Source organism: Mustela erminea, chromosome 19 (genome assembly GCF_009829155.1).
Source record: "Mustela erminea isolate mMusErm1 chromosome 19, mMusErm1.Pri, whole genome shotgun sequence".
Lineage (NCBI taxonomy): Eukaryota > Metazoa > Chordata > Mammalia > Carnivora > Mustelidae > Mustela > Mustela erminea.
The window spans coordinates 25790971-25810800 of record NC_045632.1 but is presented as its reverse complement, the minus strand read 5'-3'; the positions used below and the strand labels follow the sequence as shown (position 1 = coordinate 25810800).

Here is a 19830-nt window from a genome sequence, read left to right as displayed (position 1 = left end):
AGGCTACTTCATTTTAAGAAGGAGTAACTTTCAAAATTATTATCTAAGAATAAAAGTAAAAACACTTCTTAGCTCACTACAAAATGCTCTTAACAATTACTACTAATAATTCAACCACAATACCAATGTGACTGCTATTGCTGACTAGCTCTGTTAACCTAACATATTGTATAACTATAGCAGTCACATGAAAGATGGAGGCAATCTGAGGAATGGATGCTACACTCCTTTCCTAATTTGATAATTTATTTTGCTGGTGGAATTTTCCTATAAATTCAAGGTCTTGTATATTTTACTCCAAGGTTCTTTAAAGAAAAACCTGTACCTCCAGATGCCTCTTTGGATTTAAGTAGTCGAAACGAAAAAGATGATATTTAACCATAGCACTTATCAGAGCACAACTAAGCATGCACACACAATAAATTGAGTAAAGAGTGGGAATGAAGACAAAATAATAGGAATAAATTCAGGGCGCCTGGGTGGCTCAGTGGGTTAAGCCGCTGCCTTCGGCTCAGGTCATGATCTCAGGGTCCTGGGATCGAGTCCCACGTCGGGCTCTCTGCTCAGCGGGAAGCCTGCTTCCTCCTCTCTTTCTCTCTGCCTGCTTCTCTGCCTACTTGTGATCTCTCTGTCAAATAAATAAATAAAATCTTTAAAAAAAAAAAATAGGATGGGGCGCCTGGGTGGCTCAGTGGGTTAAGCCGCTGCCTTCGGCTCAGGTCATGATCTCAGGGTCCTGGGATCGAGCCCCGCATCGGGCTCTCTGCTCAGCAGGGAGCCTGCTTCCCTCTCTCTCTCTCTCTCTGCCTGCCTCTCCATCTACTTGTGATTTCTCTCTGTAAAATAAATAAATAAAATCTTAAAAAAAAAAAAAAAAAAGATTTAAAAAAAAAATAGGAATAAATTCAGGAGAAATAAAGAGGGTTACAATACATAAAACAATCTAGGTACACTAGAAGTTAATTTTCCAAAATCAAGGTACTAGCTTTCATTTTTGGTAACATCAGAGAGTATCTAGACAAAAACACCAGGGAAAAGCTCAGCTGTCAGCCCAGGACATGCTTCAGAATAACTGTTAAATGAAATTATTCCTTTTTTTTAAGATTTATTTACTTATTTATTTGACAGAGAGACAGAAAGCTACAGCATGAGCAAAGGAAGAGAGAGAAAGAATCCTCAAGCAGACTCCCTGCTGAGGGCAGAGCCTGACACAGGGCTTGATCCCAGAACCCAAAGATCACGACCTGAAATTAAATCGAGCCAGTTGCTCAACCAACTGAGCCACCCCGGCGCCCCTGAAATTATTCCTTAAAACACTCTTCTAAAGTGATAATGTCCAAGAAATCACAATAGGGAAAATAAATCATTTCCAAAGCAGTATTTCTCAATTAGTAAATAAATTATAAATGCAAACCACTCAGAGTGTTTAGCAGATAAAAGATTTAAGGAGATTTTGGAGTCATTATTAAGTTTTGGTTAAAGGAATCCCCCAAAAAGTGTAAATGTTGAAAGTAATTCACAAGGAATCAGGTCTTTAACATAGCTTAAAACTGTTAAGTTTGGTATATTTCTATTTTGTCTCTTAGTGCATTCTATTTCAATTTAATGATATGGTACTGAAAATGCTTTTTGTATATGAAGCATCTGTATATCAAATACCCTATGTAATGGTAAAGCACAGTTCTTATGTTTTGAAATTTTCAGTACTATTGATGCATAAAAGCATATCTTTTGTATTCTCTTTCCGTATAACTGCTGAATGACTTTGCTAATGCTGGAAACCCACCAAGCCCTTACTAGGAAAGCCAAAATGGAAAACAGAGCCTGGTGCTTAAAATACAGAAAACACAGTCCAAAGATATATGTCTTCTTGGTCTCTTAGTTCAAATATTAAACCAGAAATCAAATGTCGATGTTATATATTATATACTATTTTGTTATTTAGCAGATGATAGCTGAAGACAAGGATCATTTTCATTCCTTAATATGAGCATTCTTTTCTGTGATTTTTCCTTAAGCTCCTTCCTATTTCAAGATTTTCCACCTCAATCTTGCCAAAACAGGAATTAAAATCTAAAAGGAAATAAAAATCTGGGCTTTATTGTCAGGGTTTGGGCTGCCTCATCTCACATTTACCTGTTAATGAGTCCCAAGGCTGAATATTCTGCTTAAGGGATATTTCAGACGAAAAGCATCCTCTTGCCAAAGGGCTTCTCCAAGAGTGTTCACACAATGAACAGATTTTAAATGGCCAAGATGGGTCACTACATATAGAAAAAAGCCCTAAAGAAGGCCTTTCCTTCTTTTGTAAAGGAAGACTAGATACAGCCAAAGACCTGAATTCCTAATGAGAATACAAATGTGGTCTCCATTGGATGCATGAACTTTCTTGCATATGTTTTCCAAATCCTAGGGACTCATGAGGGGAGCAATCAGCTTTCATCCAGCTTGCAAAGGGTCTCACCAACATGTCTAAGAGCCACTGTGCCAATATCTCCTCCAGCCCTTATACCAACATGCCAAGGGGTAGAAGGCAAAGCAGATAGCCTTGAAACATAATAGTCTGGGATCTGAGGCAAGTTGTTTTATACCTTTGTGAGCTTCCATTTCTTGTCTACAAAATCCTATTTACAAAAATACCTTCTTCACAGGGGCACCTCAGTGGCTCAGTCAATTAAGCATCAGACTCAGCTGAGGTCCTGATCTCAGGGTCATGAGATGGAGCCCCACATTGGGCTCTGTGCTGGGCATGGAGGCTTTTTAAGATTCTCTCTTTCCCTCTCCCTCTGCCCCTCCATCCACCTCTCTCTTTAAAAAAAAAAAGAAGAAGAAGAAGAAGAAGAAGAAAAACCCTACTTCACAGGTAGTAGATGAGGAAATAATTATAAGACTAACCAAAAATTTCTAATTTAAGAAAGTTACTTCCATTATCCAAGAAGATGATAATCACTTAAGAAACTTTTTAGGTACCCATTTTACAACTGAGGATCCCTGGCACTGAGGTTCCCAGACCCTGGACACATATTGCTAGAGTAAAGACAGGGGCTCCTCTCTACACTTCTCACGCCCTACACAGTATGACTATAGGCCACATTCAACATATAGTACAAACTTGAGTCTAACAAAAACAGAAATGATGTCAGGCTTGGGCCCACCAAAGAGGAAATAAAGCCAAGATGGTATCATATGGTTGACACCAACCTTCAGAAACAAAGGTATTTAAAATTACCAAGTGACCCTTTTGGGGTCTGCACACTTACCAGACCTTAAGAAAGCTGGAGGAGAAGAGACGATGGCATCAGGTGAGCTGGCCATTTCAAATTGTTGACTCTAATCATAAGCGTCGCAGGCTAAACTACAGCAATTTTCAAAACTGTTTAGTGAAGGTTAGAAGCAATCAGCATTAGATTAATTGAAAGCAGTGTGAGCAGTTATTAACATGATGCAGTGTGCAACAAAGGCAATAATCGAGGCTCATTATAATTTTATTTTCTTTTTAATGACTTGAAAATTTGATTTTCTTTGCTTTGATAAATTACATTTGCTTATAGGGATGAGGCAGGAAATATATAATATCCACTTATTAAACATTACACAAGTGTAGCATCCTCTATTGAGCAGTGAAGTGATTCGCTACTATGTAACAATGCTCAGAACTTTGCAGTGGCATCTGTCTCAGAGTCAGGTTATATCTTTCAAACTAAGCTCAGTTTATATATTCTTCTAAAAGTAACAAACAGAATCAGGTTGATTGTTTTTAATAACATAAGTTCACGCAATAAACTTTATAGTCAACACCTTACAGAGTTAGAACCTGAAACCTCAACTAATTTGGAGGATTGACTTTTAATACTATCTTTTACTACCATGATATAAACACACAGTAACATCCAACATTTATACTATGCACTTAACCCCTTTGCACATGAAACTGACTGCATTCAACAAAAGTTAAATCCGATTTTTTTTTTCTCACTTAAGAAAGGGAAGGTAGGTTTTCAAAGCTTACTGTTATGATATGCAATTCAGAGAAAATAGAGCCTGGAGAAGAAAATAAACCCTATAAGCTTATTAAAAGAAAAGAGAAATGCTGTAAAATAGACGTTGGGGGCAGAGCTCAGATCCCTGGAAGAAAACTCAGGTTACTCTCTTTGACCAGATGTGTTCAATACAATTAACACCAGGTAGACACATTGTTAGTGGTCAATAAATATTTCAGTATGACACAAAAATTTTAAAAACTGTGAAACAACAATACATGTGACTAATTCAAATAACTGTAATGACTCTGAAATGTACTAAGGACTACTTGCTAAAAAAATTCTCTCATACTTTCCTGGTAGTTTTGCTATAACCTAAATAAGTAGTGCAAAACTTTTAAGTAAAGTTTAAAAACAACGAAATTGGCAAGGAAGATTCAATGACTTTCTCCTGTATGATTTATGATATTAGACATATTAAAAAAAAAAAGGCAAACCACACAAGAGACAACCAAAAAATACATAAATTGAAAAAACCCCAAACATAATGGGGCATATTAGCTGAAGAAAAAAAAAAAAACTCTCAATATCAATGCAAATGCAGACTGGTTTTCTGAGGGCCATGCCTTTCCTTGCTTAACATTAGCATCTCTCAACACTGACATATAATAACGTCAATCCTTTAAAAAGGAAGATTCTTAATTAAACACTTGTCATTCCACACATCTTTTCTGTTTATAGGCACACATTTAGCTCAAGATGATATCCAGCCAGCCAGAAAAAAGGGAAGTTTCAATTCTATCTAGAGGAGCGATCAGCCACAAGTGCTAACTTCAAAGTCGTGACTTTGCAATTTGAACAAGTCAGTTCAGGACACTTCCAACTGTTGTAACTGCCTGCGCAGCGTCTTCTGACCTCGGCGGCTTTGGATTTGGGAGGCACCACTGGGAACTGTGAGTCTTGGGGCCACCTGCCCAGGGAAAGGGCCCGCTTCCTTCTGAGCCCTAAGCATGCTCAACGTGACCCCCTTCACAGCGTAAGGCCCTGTCCCCCCTCGATTCGTGCTACATAGAAAACTCGCAGAACTTGTGAAGAATGTAAAAGGGAGAAATGAAATAAGGCAACACATTTCTGCTGCCAGTTTTCTAGGACCAGATCATAGTCACATCTAAGAACGAAGCTGATATTTGAGGGAGGACGCACTCCCCCCAGGAAACTGGCAGCCACCTGATTTCTAAAGACTCGGGGCTTAGTCGACACCACCACCTACTTTCCGGGGGGGGGGGGCACATACGAAATAGCATTGGGGAAAAACACATGTGGTAAAGTTGGGGACACTACCAACTGGTGCGGATGGGGGTAGACATGAGTAAGGAGGCCATGGACCGCCCTCTGCTTCCTAAGGGGACACACGCGGGCACAGGTTAAGCCCCAGGACCCCCACCACCCTCCCGTCCAAGTCGCTTGAGGGGGAGAACCACCCGGGTGCTGGGGAAGGGGGTGGCGCCCCAGCCAGCCAAACCTGAGCGCTTGGCCCGGGCTCTTCGCTCCAACACCTTCCAGCTCACTTCAGCCATGAGCCCCGCCAACCCCAACACCGCTCTCGGGCAGCTGCCTTGGCCACCGCCCCCGGGGCCGCCTGTCAGCTCCTCCCGGCCGGCCCCGCCCCCCCCCCGCGCGACACTGTCGAGAGGCGCGCCGGCCGGAAGTGAGCGCAAGGGCGATTTTCAACCTAGTTCCGCGGCCTCCCAAGCGCCAGAGGTTTAGCTCTTGGGGAGAGTGAGCGGGGAACCGGCGGCGGCTCGTGCGAGCGTCTGGGCAGTGCGATTTCTTTCTCGGCCGGCGGCACGGTGCTTTCCGGCTGCCGTCAAGCGCGGCAGTGGGCCGGCGGGCGGGAGCCGAGGGGCTGCCATGGCGGCGGCGGGCCGGCTGCCGAGCTCCTGGGTGCTGCTGGCGCCGCTGCTTGTGGGGCTCGCGCTGCTGGGAGTCGGGCCGGTCCCGGCGCGGGCGCTGCACAACGTCACGGCCGAGCTCTTTGGGGCCGAGGCCTGGGGCACCCTGGCGGCCTTCGGAGACCTCAACTCCGACAAGCAGACGGACCTCTTCGTGCTGCGGGAAAGTCAGTGCTTGCCCGGCCCTCCCTCTGTCCGCTGTCCCTGTGCCCCTCCCGGTGTTCCCACACCCCTAGCCCGGATGGCCAGTCCTCCTGCATTTCCCAGCCCTTCTCTCCCAACCCTGTCTCTCTCTTAATTTCCAGCATCCTTTGCAGCTTGCCCGTTTTCTCCATCTTTTCCAGCCCCGGATGCTGGCCTGGCCACCCCACAGTTTGATCTACCTACAAGAATCCTAGAAACACCCCAGGGTTTTGTGTTGTTCCTGAGAAGCCTGAGGCCTTCACCCGAGTACCTTCTGCTCCCCATGCAATCACCTGCTTTCCCAAGTCCTTCATGATTCCCAGGAGTCTTTTTAGCTTCCCTCTGCCTTCCCTCCCCAAATCCCTTCATTCCTTTCTGCTTTACTTCCTTCGATATTCCTTCTCCTTTAATGAACTGGGAAAGCTGCAACTTGACAGTTTCTTCTGATACCTATCTCCTCATTTGCTTTATTCACCCGCCCCTCACTTTTTCAGGGTCCCAGCTTTGAAGCTACTGTATCCACTCTCCGCCCCCTGCCCCCCCCCCCCCCCCCCCGTGCCCTAAACACTTCACAGCTCACACAACCATTTTGAAGGGACCATTGAGAAACCCAGCGTTTATCAATGTTAAACTGCGGATTCTTCTCCCTCCTGAGCTGTGTAGTCTTATGAGCACCTGACCTTTTCCTCACTTCGGTCACCACCCTAATCTTCCAAATCTCTGCTTTCCTTGTCAACTTGAGGTTCTTAGGAGTTCTATGCTTTAATCATCACTAAACAAACTTTATTGTAAATCTTGATGCTGACAATGGATATTAAAGGGTCTTAACATTTCGAGTACCCACAGAACTGGGTAGATCAAGGCCATTAAGGGAGGAGGTGAAGCAGGTTTATACAGAGCTTAACAGGATCTTGGTCCAGGTTTTTTGTGGCTCTTATAAATATGCCAAAGCCTCTTGTGGACTGTGGATAATTTTCCTATCTTTGTATGACTATGTATTTATTGCAAGAAGGGTGCATACTGCCAAACCTGTATCTATTCCATCCAAACTGAATTCAGAAAGTTGGCTTGGGCTTAATTAAACAGTTTCAAAAGTGTGTTCCAGTGAGTTCTCATGAATGCATCCATTGAGTTCCAGTGCATCAACTTGGGTGATGGTTCCGTAGAAGCCACAAGAGGAGGACCTTAGGAGATTCAACTTTTTCTTAAATACGTAATCATGTCCTTGTTACTAGTTAGATACCTACAGTAGGAGTTCCTGTTTCTTGGGGCAATGCATCTGTGTGATACACTCAACAGCCTTATAAGAGGTCATGTTGGTAGGTTTGGGAGATAAGGCTTGACATATACTATAGGTAAAAGGCGTGTTCTTTATATATTCTTTTAAGTCACCTGATCTGATTCCTGGCAGAAGTCATTGGCCTCAGTTTGTTTTGATCAGCCGCATTTTCTGTGTTCATCCTTCCTGTTTCTGTGCCACTTCAACACTGAATTTGTGATATACTGTTAGGTATCCCCATTCCATCAGACAAGTAGGACTCACCTTGAGAGGGCAGAGGAACTGGAGTAAAACAAAAGGTTTTTTGTTAAGAACAGCACCCAGAAAGCTTTTTGTAACCACTGATTAGAGGTATTACCTGGAAATATTTCTCTAATAATGTATATTCACTTCTTTTAGGAAATGATTTAATCGTCTTTTTGGCAGACCAGAATGCACCCTATTTTAAACCCAAAGTAAAAGTGTCTTTGAAGTAAGTACAAATGTATATTTTCCTGTAAAAACAATCATTGTTGTAATGATTGATATGCAATAGCTAGTTGAATTGTCTTTGAATCAATTTTACTCAACTGTGTTGACACAAACCCATGAGGTATAGGTAGCAAGTGATTTGTTAGGAAAAATATTGAGTATACCAAAGTTTAAAAATTACTTACTTTTTAAAAAAATCAATATGTTTGAGTAAATTAGGTTTGTTCCTGCATAAACACCCTTCATTCTCTTGCAATCTAATACCCCTTCGTGAATGTGTTGGAGATTGTCCCTCATCCTGAGTGTGCACATGGCACCAGCTCATTCACAGGTTCATCAGGTCAACTATGTGTTGAGGGTAGGAGGGGGCCTTTATTTGCACTGGGAAAAGGTCAGTGATCTTTGTGCTCATTTCTTTTTGCTTGGTAAGTGGTGGGTTTTTTAAGGTTTATTTTGAAGGAATTTAAATCAAGCTGAATTTTAGATTTGTTCAAATAATAGTTCTTATTTTTATTTTATGTCACTGACATGGCCTGAAACTCAGTGATCATCATCAGTAATGAACCAGCACAGTTTTGAAACATCAAGAAGCAAGCACTGATTGATGACTGGTTCAAGGAAGACTTGTACAGACTAAAGTGGAAACTTCTAGAAAGTTACAGGATTTCAGTGACCCTCAGTATAATTTAGGTGCAGGCTTTTAAGTTTGGGGACACAGCATTAACAAGAGATAGCAGTAAGCGTGTTGTGAAATGGAGATGGAAAGATTTACTTAGCTGAAATGGATGGTATACTTTGGAGAGTTATGGACCAAGAAGATGAGATCAGGGAGGACTAGGAACCTGTGATAATGTTATCACAACGCGTTTGAACTGAATCCCATGAAAGGTAGGGAATCATTACAGGTTCTTGTTTAAAGGAAAGATGAAGGGGCGCCTGGGTGGCTCAGTTGTTTAGCCCCAGGTCAGGCACTCTGCTCAGTTGGAAGCCTGCTTCTCCCTCTCCCACTCCTACTTGTGTTCCCTATCTTGCTGTGTCTCTCTCTGTCAAATAATAAATAAAATCTTAAAAAAAAAAAATAAAGGAAAGATTAAAAAAATGGTATTTTAAGTTGATTTACTTGTTAACCATTTACAGGGTGAATTGGTTTGTAGAAAGATAAGAAATTACTTAGGAAACAGTTTAAAAAATATTTAATTCCCTTTGTGGGCTAATAATGATTGCTCAGACTCTACAATATTTAAACTCAGACATTTGTTTAAAAAAAAAAAAAAAACCTTGGGGTGCCTGGGTGCCTCAGTGGGTTAAAGCCTCTGTCTTCTTCTCAGGTCATGATCTCAGGGTCCTGGGATCAAGCCCCACATCAGTCTCTCTGCTCAGCAGGGAGCCTAATTTCTGCCCCCGCCTCCTCCCACCAACCTCTCTGCCTACTTATAATCTCTGTCAAACAAATAAATTTTAAAAAATCTTAAAAAAAAAAAAAAAAAAGGACCTTGAATTTGAACATTGAGAGAAAGTTTTAAATGAACAAACAGGAACTGTCTTTCTTGAGAAATTTTCCTAGTAATAAATGTCAGCATGCTTGGCGTGGGCAGGTAACAGGAGGTAAATATTATATACAAGAAATGAACTGCTTGGAAGTGATTTTTCTTGGAAAGAAATGTTTGAACTACAAAGGACTAGACTTTTACCGACTTTAAAAAAAATGGCAGTTTGTTTCATTTTCTTTGATTACTGCAGTGTTGTCTTATATTATTAAAATTTAGAAACTTGTTTTTATTTTGTTTAGAATATTTTTCAAAGGAAAAATAACTCTCCTTTCCTCTTTTCTTTCCTCTTCCCTTTCCTCTTTGCTCTTTCCTACTCCCATGTTCTTCTCTTAGATGCAACCACTTAGAAAACCTTCAGATATTTTTTCTGAGGTTTATTTCCATATTAAAATAAGCATTTACACTGTAATTTCTTCACTAATTATCATCTCTTGGATTTTTGTTAGCATAGATGAGGATTTGCCATCTTAATTATCCCCATCATCTTAGTTTCATTATATCATATTTTTAGTTAAATTAGTAAACTTCGTTTACATTTTGACATGTAGTTTCTGTGCACGTCAGTATCCACCATTTTTTATTTCATTTCTGCAGAGTTTTTCCTCCTGAAGTAAATGGTTGATTTTTGAAAATTCAATTGCATAGTTTTCTGTGTACTTTAATTTCATGGTACATGTTCCATCGTATTGGCTGAATACCAATTGTACATTTTTGTTTTCCCCTTTGAGTCCTCTACACTTCTACCCACTCTGGATTCATTCTTTAAGCCTCCTGCAAGGTTAGTATTTGGGGATTTTCCTTTTGTCATTCTTTGTTGGATCCCTCTTTTTTGGATCCTGTGCCCTTTTATTCTTAACGTCTTCATTTACTTCACTAGAGTGCATCCTTTAAGAAATTTCTAAGCAACAGTATATGCTTTGTCCTTCCAAGTCCCCAATTTTTTATTACTTTTAATACTTTGATTGGCCTGTAGTCTTCTAGTTTCATGGGGTGCTATTTTAAAATACAGTGCTTTTTTCCCCCCTAATCCTTCTAAGGTGACTTGTTTTATTTTTACTTTTGGAAGCTTTTAGGGTCTCTTTATCCCTTTTGCTCTGATATTTCATGATGCTGTGTCTTGATTTATTTTTCATTTGTTATACTGGGTATTAGGTGGGCCCCTTCAAAATGGAGGTATCTAACCTTGGGTGCTTTCTGAAATGTTCTTATTTCTTTAGTAATTTTTTTAATTCTCTTTCAGGAATTCTTATCAGTTGGTTATTGGACTACCCTTACACCTTCATTTTATCTGTGTTTTTGTCATTTCATTTTGTTTGCTTTCCAGGAGGTTTTCTCAGTTTTACTTGAAGCCTTCTACTGAATTTTTTGTTAGCTGTCTTATTTTTTATCTCCAAGAAGTTTTCTTTGTTCTCTTACTATTCTTTTCTTTTAGCATGCTGTTCCTTTTTTGTTTTATGGACATACTTCCTTATGTCTTCAAGTATAGTTTTGAAGATTCGTTATTCCCCTTATTATTTCTCTTTTCTTCCATTTCCTTAGTGCTATTTGTTTTGGCTCTCTTTAATATTCATAGTTTTCTTCAAAAAGCAGAGACATCATACTTAATAGTATGGGACTAACAAGCTGATTGGAAACTTTGCTTGGTGCCCCTTATCTCCTGTCTTGCCCTGTGGGTATGTTCCTGGATGCCTGGCATCCAAGGAATAAGATAGAGCTGGGGGCAAGGGTCAAATTGTTCCTTCTGTAAACTTAACATTCTGTTTTTAGCTGAGTCCCAAACCTTACCCTTTGCTGTAACTTAAATCTGTAATCCCTGGTTAATAAACTGCTTGGTTCTTGTCTTGTTGAAAGAGAGGGACAAGGGACCATCACTCACAATACAGACTTTCAGATAAAGCTGTTTTCTGCCTCTTGCATCACTCTTGTCTTTCATAATTTCTGATGACTGCAAATTCTGAGCTTCTCAGTTCTTCTGGGCAAAAACTTTCATTCTTAAGCCTTTTCCTTAAAACGTTTTAGCTTATAGTTTTCTTGTGCTCCTAAGTCAGCATTCCTTCCACTCCCTATCTCCCTTTATTATCTCTTTGTTTTTGAGGGACATATATTTTTTAAAAACTTTTATTCAGTATCATTTTAGTCGGTTCTTCGAAAGAAGAAAAGAAAAATGCATATGTCGGGGCGCCTGGGTGGCTCAGTTGGTTGGGCGACTGCCTACAGCTCAGGTCATGATCCTGGAGTCCCGGGATCGAGTGCCACATTGGGCTCCCAGCTCCACAGGGAGTCTGCTTCTCCCTCTGACCTTCTCCCCTCTCATTTCTCTCTCACTTTCTCTCTCTCAAATAAATAAAATCTTAAAAAAAAGAAAAAGAAAAACACATATGTCAATCTCATATCTTTAAACGTTCTACTTCTTATTTTTACAGCCATAAAGAAGCTATGTATTTGTGGCCATATAATCTGATTAGGTTAAATTCCCAACTAATCCTTTGTAATACATACCTGTCTATTCTAGAGTACTTTTTGCCCTCAAATCATGAATATATTTAGACAGGTATTAATACCAACTATGTTCAGTATGTGTTACTGAGTATGCTTCTATATGCACATGCAGATGAAGAGACCTCCACAATTAGATATAGTTTGCTACATCGTAGCATGGGTGATTGCTATAGCATCATTTTTAAAAACCAGGTATTTTTATGGATAAAACTTAAAGTATTGTTGGAATTATTTGAGGAAACTAGCATTACCAAAACGATTTTATCAGGATGAAGTTTAGTTTTAGAGGCTGACACAATTTGAATTTCAGCTATTCAGTTTAATTATCATCTAGTTAGCTAGTTAGTTTTAGCTTTTAGCTTTAGCTTTTTAATTGCTCCAGACCTCAGTTTTCGAGTCAGTTCTATGAGAATGATAATTCAGGTGATAAAAATTATCAGTTAATAGCTATTAAGCATTGATGTAATGTATGGGACATAATAGGTAGATGCATTATGATGCTGTTGTTTCTCTTCACTCCTTTTAACCTTGCTTAACCTTTTCAGTATTTTTCTCATTTTCACCCTAAATAAAATCTGTTATATATATTTTTAGATTCTTAATGCCATTTACAAAGTAATTATCTCTAGTCTATTGGAAAACTTGCTATCTTGCTATTTGCTCTAAGTGGAATTAAATAAAGATTGAATTTAAGGCATGTTTTTTGGTTGGGTCATTCAAATGTTACAAGAAGACATGTTTTAAGTTTTCAAGGTTAATATAAATAATTTCAAAATTATTTCATTATTAAAATATAAAATTAGATATGCATGTTTTGATAGCATATTGCCAGGTTTGATAAAAAGAACTTACTTACCATTGTGAATCTTGACTATTTTTCAAAGATAAAATGATTAATCTTCATATCTGCATTAAAATCAAAAATTAAATATTTTACAAATAATATACTTTTAACTAAAACGACAGTGATACCCCTTATTGTCTTAACAGTTGATTATGAGCCTCCATTTCTTATAAACCAGCCAAATTCATTGGTGTCCTTGACAAAAGAACAAAGTAAAAGGACTATATTAGCTAGTATAAGAACATAAAACTGTGCTTTCTTTTGAAATATTTCAGATTTGTCTCTGCAGTCATCCTGAATTATTTTGTAGATCAAAGAGGCCTAAATACATGAAGGATGATAAGAAATTAAAAAAGAATGAAATGAGAATCAGTTCTGTGATTTTAAAGTTTACATTGAAAATATTTGTGTGTAGTACAAATATAAAGGTGTCCTTTTCCATTATAGCTTGACTCGATGCCTTAAAATGTTTATTTCTTTTAGGAATCACAGTGCACTGATAACGAGTGTAGTCCCTGGGGATTATGATGGAGATTCACAAATGGATGTCCTTCTGACATATCTTCCCAAAAATCGTGCCAACAGTGAATTGGGAGCTGTTATCTTCTGGGGACAAAATCAAACATTAGGTGAATTTGTTTTTTAAGAGTTTTTAATGTTTATCACTGGATATTAAAGGAAGAATATACCCATTATTCCTAGGTAAATACAACAAAATATTGTTCTGAAATCAGTTCAGTAATGAATTTCTTAAGAGTCAGTAATTGTTTGTAAAAACATTTTTAAAAGTCAAATTTCTGATTTTTTTTTTTCAGTTGGGCTAATCTGAAATCAGTTCTAGAGAACAGATTCCACTCTTGCTATCTTAGGAAGAGAGTGATTTATTAAAGGGTTTAAGGCCTATAGAATCATTGGGATAGCTAAAGAACAGACCCTGGGTTGAACTTTCAGGAACAGTCCCAGAGCCATCAAGGAAGGCTTTTTACTATAAGAATACTGCCAGTTGCACAGCAGCTGCTAGAATGACACTGTCTGCTGTGACCCTCACCAGCCAGATGGATGCTCTGCACCCTGCCTCTTGATACTACAAATTCAGTGATCAGACACTGAAGTGGAACTACTGCCTTCCAAAATTCAGTATATCTGATTGGCAAGGCTCACATTTTATTCAGAATCTCAGATGCAGAGATATGTGAGAAATGCTATTTTGGGTTTCTGGTCTCCCCATTACAGGAAAACACAAAAAGGTTGGAGTGGAGCTTGAGAGTCTCCCCCAAAACCTTCAAGACTTACCTGAAAAGCCAATTAGTTATACCTAAATAGATAACTTAGTTCGTGGAGCCAGATTTCTCAAGGCAGTGTAGAAGGGATATAGTTATGTTTTCTGTAACATTTGAGAAGATTAGTAGTCTCAAAACTTCAAATTCATTGTCAGTAAATATCTAAAGAAACAGCACCATTGAAGAAGCATTTCATGTATGTAAGCATGGACATTTTAGAGTCAAGTAGTTTTGTGCATTTTGTCAATTGTTCCAGTGCAAAATTGTATTTAAAGAAGACTCACCTAAGAGGTTTTGATGGAAGCCTCTAAAGAAAGTTATCGTAATGATGGTCTTAACTATAGAATGAACCCCAGTATTTTGTCTTTACAAACTTGGTATCCATTTTAGTTAGATTTATAGTGTCTTCTTATTGGTAATAGTTGAAATTAATTGTAGATGAATTTTGAAAAGAATAGATATTTTACCCCAAGTGTAGATATCAAATATAATATAAAGTACCTGCTAATTTATATATTTTCTTTCTCTGCAGATCCTAATAATATGACTGTACTCAATAGGACTTTTCAAGATGAACCACTAATTATGGAGTAAGTATGTGCTTGCTTCCTTTTGAATGATTTTAAACTTAAAAACATAAAATTTTTCACATAAGAGACCACTTTGCAAAGTAGCATTGACACTGAATTTACTCCCCCTTTGAAACTGATAGAGTCTTACACTCTTGACTATATGATATTTACTTGCCATGGTGGAGAAAAGAAAAAAATGAAATTCAGGGGACGCTTAGGTGGCTCAGTGGGTTAAAGCTTCTGCCTTCAGCTCAGGTCATGATCCCAGAGTCCTGGAATCAAGCCCCAGGTTGGGTTCTCTGCTCAGCAGGGAGCCGGCTTCCCCCCCCACACTCTCTTTCTCTGCCTGCCTCTCTGCTTACTTGTGATCTCTGTCTGTCAAATAAATAAATGAAATCTTTTTTTTTTTTTTTAATGAAATTCAGTATTTTAGAAAGAGGAAGAAATTTGTCTTTTTGTTTCAGTACCTTTCAATGCGTCCATTATGGATCTATGTTGACTGTCTGTAGCCATGTCATTACTCAGAGAATTAAGGTAACTATTTCAGGGTAATACTATTAGCACTTGATTGACAAATATGAATGGTATGAGCTTTTCTCCAGAGATTTAGAAAAACGTCTATATTAAGGAGACACCTTTTTTTAAAGCTCTTCTTTAGTGCTATCATTTATTTCTCAAATACACACATATACTAGATAAAGTGTAATCCAAATTCCTGTCAGGGCTTTTGGTAATGATACAGAGATCATTTGGGGAGCTAAAGCAGTATACAGCCACTTGTTTCCATTGCTGCCTTTCATTCAGTTATTAAAATAGTAATCATATATCAGTAGGTCAGTGGCCATTTGAAGTCTGAACTGTAAATCCATGGATTGATCATCTTAAAGGCCCTCAGCTTGATTGCTTTCATAGTTGTGGTTTTTTTTCATTCTTGTTGCAGTACTTAATGAAAGTATGAATGTTTAAACTAACAGGGGATTACTTTTGTGGGCTTTTTCTCCTAAGCCCATCTAACTACATTGGTTGGGTCTGAAATACGTGTTGTCTTCTTACCACTCAGGGATAGGCGAAGTTATGCAGAAACTACAGACAGCCCTAAAATTTCACAACAGAAGTTCATTTCTTGCTTGCACTCCCTGTCCAGTGTGGGTCTGTGGTAGGCTCAACTCTGTGCCATCAGTCAGGTGCCAGAGGCCCCATCATCTGTGGGGCCGGACCACATGAAACACATGGTCTTCTCATTGCCACTGCAAGCTGAAAGCAGGCTGGATGGTCCAGTAATAATAATAAACCCTTTTGCCTAGAAATAACACATGTCTTACACTTCTGCTAACATTTTATTCACTACAGTAGAAACTGGTGAGCATTGTGATATCGACCACACCTCCCAAAGGTTATTTTCCTTTTAAAGCTAGAACATGAGAATTTTATGAAATAGCTGCTTAATGTTTTTAATGTTTTCTTTTCAGCTTCAATGGTGATTTAATTCCTGATGTATTTGGTATTACAAATGAATCCAGCCAGCCACAGATACTATTGGGAGGGTGAGTAAATATGATTATAACCATGTGATTAATTGTACTTATTGCTGCTACAGGATCTGTGTGCCTATGTGAACTGATTGCATTAACCATTAGGAGAAAACTCACCTCATTGGAAATCCTTGCTTCTAAAGACTTTTAAAAGGGCATTTGGTCATCAAATAGGCTTTCTCAAACAGTTTGGGATTTGATCTGCAACTGCTCTCTAGGTAGAACTGGCTTAATCATTTATCTTCTTGGAAATTAAAGGTATAAACTTACGTTTCCCCATTTGAATATTGGTTCATTAGATGTTTTTTAAGAAAAATTTAATTAAAAAGATGCCTGCAGTCTTGATTGAATTCTCTACCTTAGTCATGTTTGCTCCGAGACTTTTACTGATAAGCCTGTTCCTTCTCCATTTTATTTGTTCAATGAGCAATCATTGCCTGAGAATGTAAACACTCCTTCTCTGCACTCTGGAAACTTTGTGTTCTTTATCTTTGACAAATATGTGTGCTAGGAGTCTCTTACTACCCATGCGTGCCACTCTTTCAAAAAACTTTGGAATCTTGGAATTCAAAGATATAATTCCTCTAGACTTAAATAGAACTGGCCTCCTAACTTTTATAGCAAGTTACTTTTCATGAGATGCCTTTAGATTGGTTAATTTTTTCTTTGTCTGGTAAGACAGAAATTTAGTTCAGAAATACGGAACATGGGGCACCTGGGTGGTTCAGTCAATTAAGTATCTGACTCTTGATTTCAGCTTAGGTCATGATCTCATGAGTAGTGGGATAGAGAGCTACATCAGGCTCCACCATCAGTGGTGAGTCTGCTGGAGAGTCTCCCTCTGCTTCTCCCCACATTTGCACACACGTGTGCATCCATGCAAGCTCTCTCTCTCTCTTGCTCTCTCTCAAATAATACATCTTTGGAAAATAAAAAGTACAGAACGCATTTACTTGTTTGACTTTCCAGCAAGTGCAATGAACTACCTTTATTAATAATTTGTCTTCCCCAGGTGTTGGGAAATCTAATGAATTTCTTTCCTGTGTTTTGGAAAAGTCATATATTTTTATATTTACCTTTTGAAATGTGATTCACAGCCCGTAGTCAAAATTTAAGGTATTATGAGAAGAAACTGTCACATTTCCTGTCACTTTTTCTGAGGGTTTTCAATAAGGAATATGGGTATTTTAATGCTGGTGATAGTGATCGTTAAGGGACTTACTGTGAATCTTGAATGACAAACATAGTTTTTCTCCCCAGTATTTGAAAAATATCTGAAAGAGAGACCTGCATTCGAGACCAATTGGTTGGAGATCTTGCTTTGCCTAGTAGCCCTGTCTAGGCCGAACTGAGTGTGGGTGGGGTTGGAGGAAGGCAGAGGTCACTCCTGCCACTGCCAGTCCTACTTGTTTGCTTTGAGCTGGTACTATTCAGGAAACTGTCTTTTTGTTTCCTCTGTTTAATGGCATAAAAGGTGGGGGTTGGGGGGGTGCTGGCTGTCTCCTTTGGAAGAGCATGCAACTCTTGATCTTGTGATCATTAGTTCAAGCCCCCAGGTTAGGTGTAGAGATTACTTAAATTAATAAAAACTCGGGGCACCTGGTCCCTCAGTTGGCTGAGCCTCTGACTTTTGGTTTTGGCTCAGGTCAGATCTCAGGGTCATGAGGTATGGCTCCGTCCTCACCAAGAATTTGGCTTGAGAGTCTCTCTCTGCCTCTCCCTCTGGCCTTCCCCCTGCCACGCTCATCTGTGCACACTCTCTTTCTTAAATAAATATATAAATCTTTAAAAATAAAACCTTAAAAATAAATAAAGGCATACCTATGATTGAGAACGTGATGGTGAATTCAGGCCTGCTTTATTTTATTAAGTGGAATAATCTCCACTTTAGTCAAAGAAATACTTGGAATACTTTTAATATGTAATTTGACCTTTAGAAATTAAAACTATTGAAACAGCTATCATTAATTCAGAGAGTAAAATTTCCAGTATCTTTATGGGTTTTCTACTTAATCTACAAGAAAACTATTGAGAGTATCATGTGATAGTATCATAGCTTATTGTTCTGAATTCTGCATTAGATTTTTTTCTCTGATGTTTACTGAAAAACAATAGCTTTAAGAACTTATGCCTAGAGACATATTCACTTTTATTTTTTAGACACTATATTCTGGTATATTTCAGTATACTAGAGTAATATTCTCATTTTTTCTCATTTATACTTTAATTTACAGATTAAACAATAATAGCTAATTGTGTTGTAGTAACAAGTTTGTAAACAAGATTTATTCTGATGCCAGTTTAAAGAATGAAATTATATAAACTGACAGAAAAGAATTCCTGTCCATAGCATTGCTGGGATAACTATAGCCTAGCAATATCATGATTCCAGACAACAGAAAGCTTAATATATCCCTATGGGAGCAAGCATTAATGTGTGACTAAAATAAGAAAAATGTGTCTAGGCCATATCACTTTTACAAGTTAGAGACATATGTACTGGTACATAAGTAAAAAAGCCATCAGCATTGACATTTTGGACTATTCATGAGACCTTGACTGGCACCCTAGTCTTATTTATCAAGAAACCTAACCTACATTTTGCAACTTAAATGTTGTGCTTTATGGGCATGGCAGACCCAAGATTATCTTAAATTTAATTAAATTTTGCAGATCCTTAATTTTATGGGAAATTTGCAATGATCTTTAAATAGAGTACTAAATGCTCCCATAGAATTGTGCTGAAAAGCCTACAACCATAACCCGGTCCAGTGCCAGCATGGAAATAGGAGATTGCCCACAAATAAAACTAGCATGACTGGTTTGGCTGGAGTAAATGTACACATGGTCAGTCTAAGCAGGCAGTGGTAATAGGCAGAAGGATCCTTTTTAATTGGTACAGTGGGGTCTATCTAACAGGGAAAGTAGGGTACTAAATCTACTTGGGTGCCAGAGATATTTGAAGTATGTTAAATGGTCAAAGGTGATGCTTCAGTTTGTGTCTCAACCTCACTTTGTAGTGACTTGAAATAATGTAACCGTGTGCCCCATTACTTAGAAATAACACCTAGCCATTAAGTGTTAGAGGAGCTTTTGCAGTGATGTGAGGTTATCATTAATGAGCATTTTCTATAAAAGGGAATTTGAAACTGATGTTGCATAAGCATTCAGAATATTTAGTATTGAAGTGAAAGCATTTGTACCTGTAATTTTAATCAAAGCCAAATATAATATTGGTCTGTTCAAATTTCTGTGACTCATACCGAGTTCAGACTTATTTCTGGTTCAGACCCAAGTTGTATACTTGGAAATATTAATGTAGGTATGTAATAGATAAATACTTTGACATATACTCCATTTACTTCACAAGTGATTGCGTAAAAATTTTGAATGAATATTAATGGCACTGAAAGCATCCATTTTTAACTGTTAGTTATATGGATGGATATTATTCTCCACTGCCGAAAAAATTATTTATCTACTATTTATTTATTTATTTTTATTTCTGCTATTGACTATAGCTATCATTACAATGGAACAGAAAATTATATTATTTCAAAATATAGAACCAAAAGTTTTTTTTTAACTTTTTTTTTATGTTTAATTAACCAGTGTATGGTACATCATTAGTGTTTGATAATTTTGATAGAGTGTTCAACGATTCAGTAGTTGCATATGACACCCAGTG

General features: G+C 38.3%; 2 protein-coding genes across 3 annotated transcripts in view; one reads left to right on the top strand and one right to left on the bottom strand.

Annotated features, from left to right (window-relative positions):
* The window catches only part of PHKB (phosphorylase kinase regulatory subunit beta), a 241324-nt gene extending 235670 nt beyond the window's left edge, over positions 1-5654 (bottom strand). Inside the window, exons 1-2 of one of the 2 annotated variants that reach the window (XM_032326066.1) lie at positions 5503-5601; positions 3261-3373 (exon numbers count right to left, since the gene is read on the bottom strand). In XM_032326066.1, the coding sequence (XP_032181957.1) occupies positions 3261-3315 (55 nt within the window). In that variant the 5' untranslated portion in view covers positions 3316-3373; positions 5503-5601. Of the gene's footprint in view, positions 1-3260; positions 3374-5502 lie in introns of both variants that reach the window. The other variant, XM_032326064.1, reaches the window with a different exon arrangement.
* Positions 5655-5706: 52 nt separating this feature from the next.
* The window catches only part of ITFG1 (integrin alpha FG-GAP repeat containing 1), a 293792-nt gene continuing 279668 nt past the window's right edge, over positions 5707-19830 (top strand). The window contains exons 1-5 of the mRNA XM_032326067.1: positions 5707-6099; positions 7794-7866; positions 13242-13387; positions 14571-14628; positions 16080-16154. Coding sequence (XP_032181958.1) covers positions 5892-6099; positions 7794-7866; positions 13242-13387; positions 14571-14628; positions 16080-16154 — 560 coding nt within the window. The 5' untranslated portion in view covers positions 5707-5891. The remainder of the gene's footprint in view (positions 6100-7793; positions 7867-13241; positions 13388-14570; positions 14629-16079; positions 16155-19830) is intronic.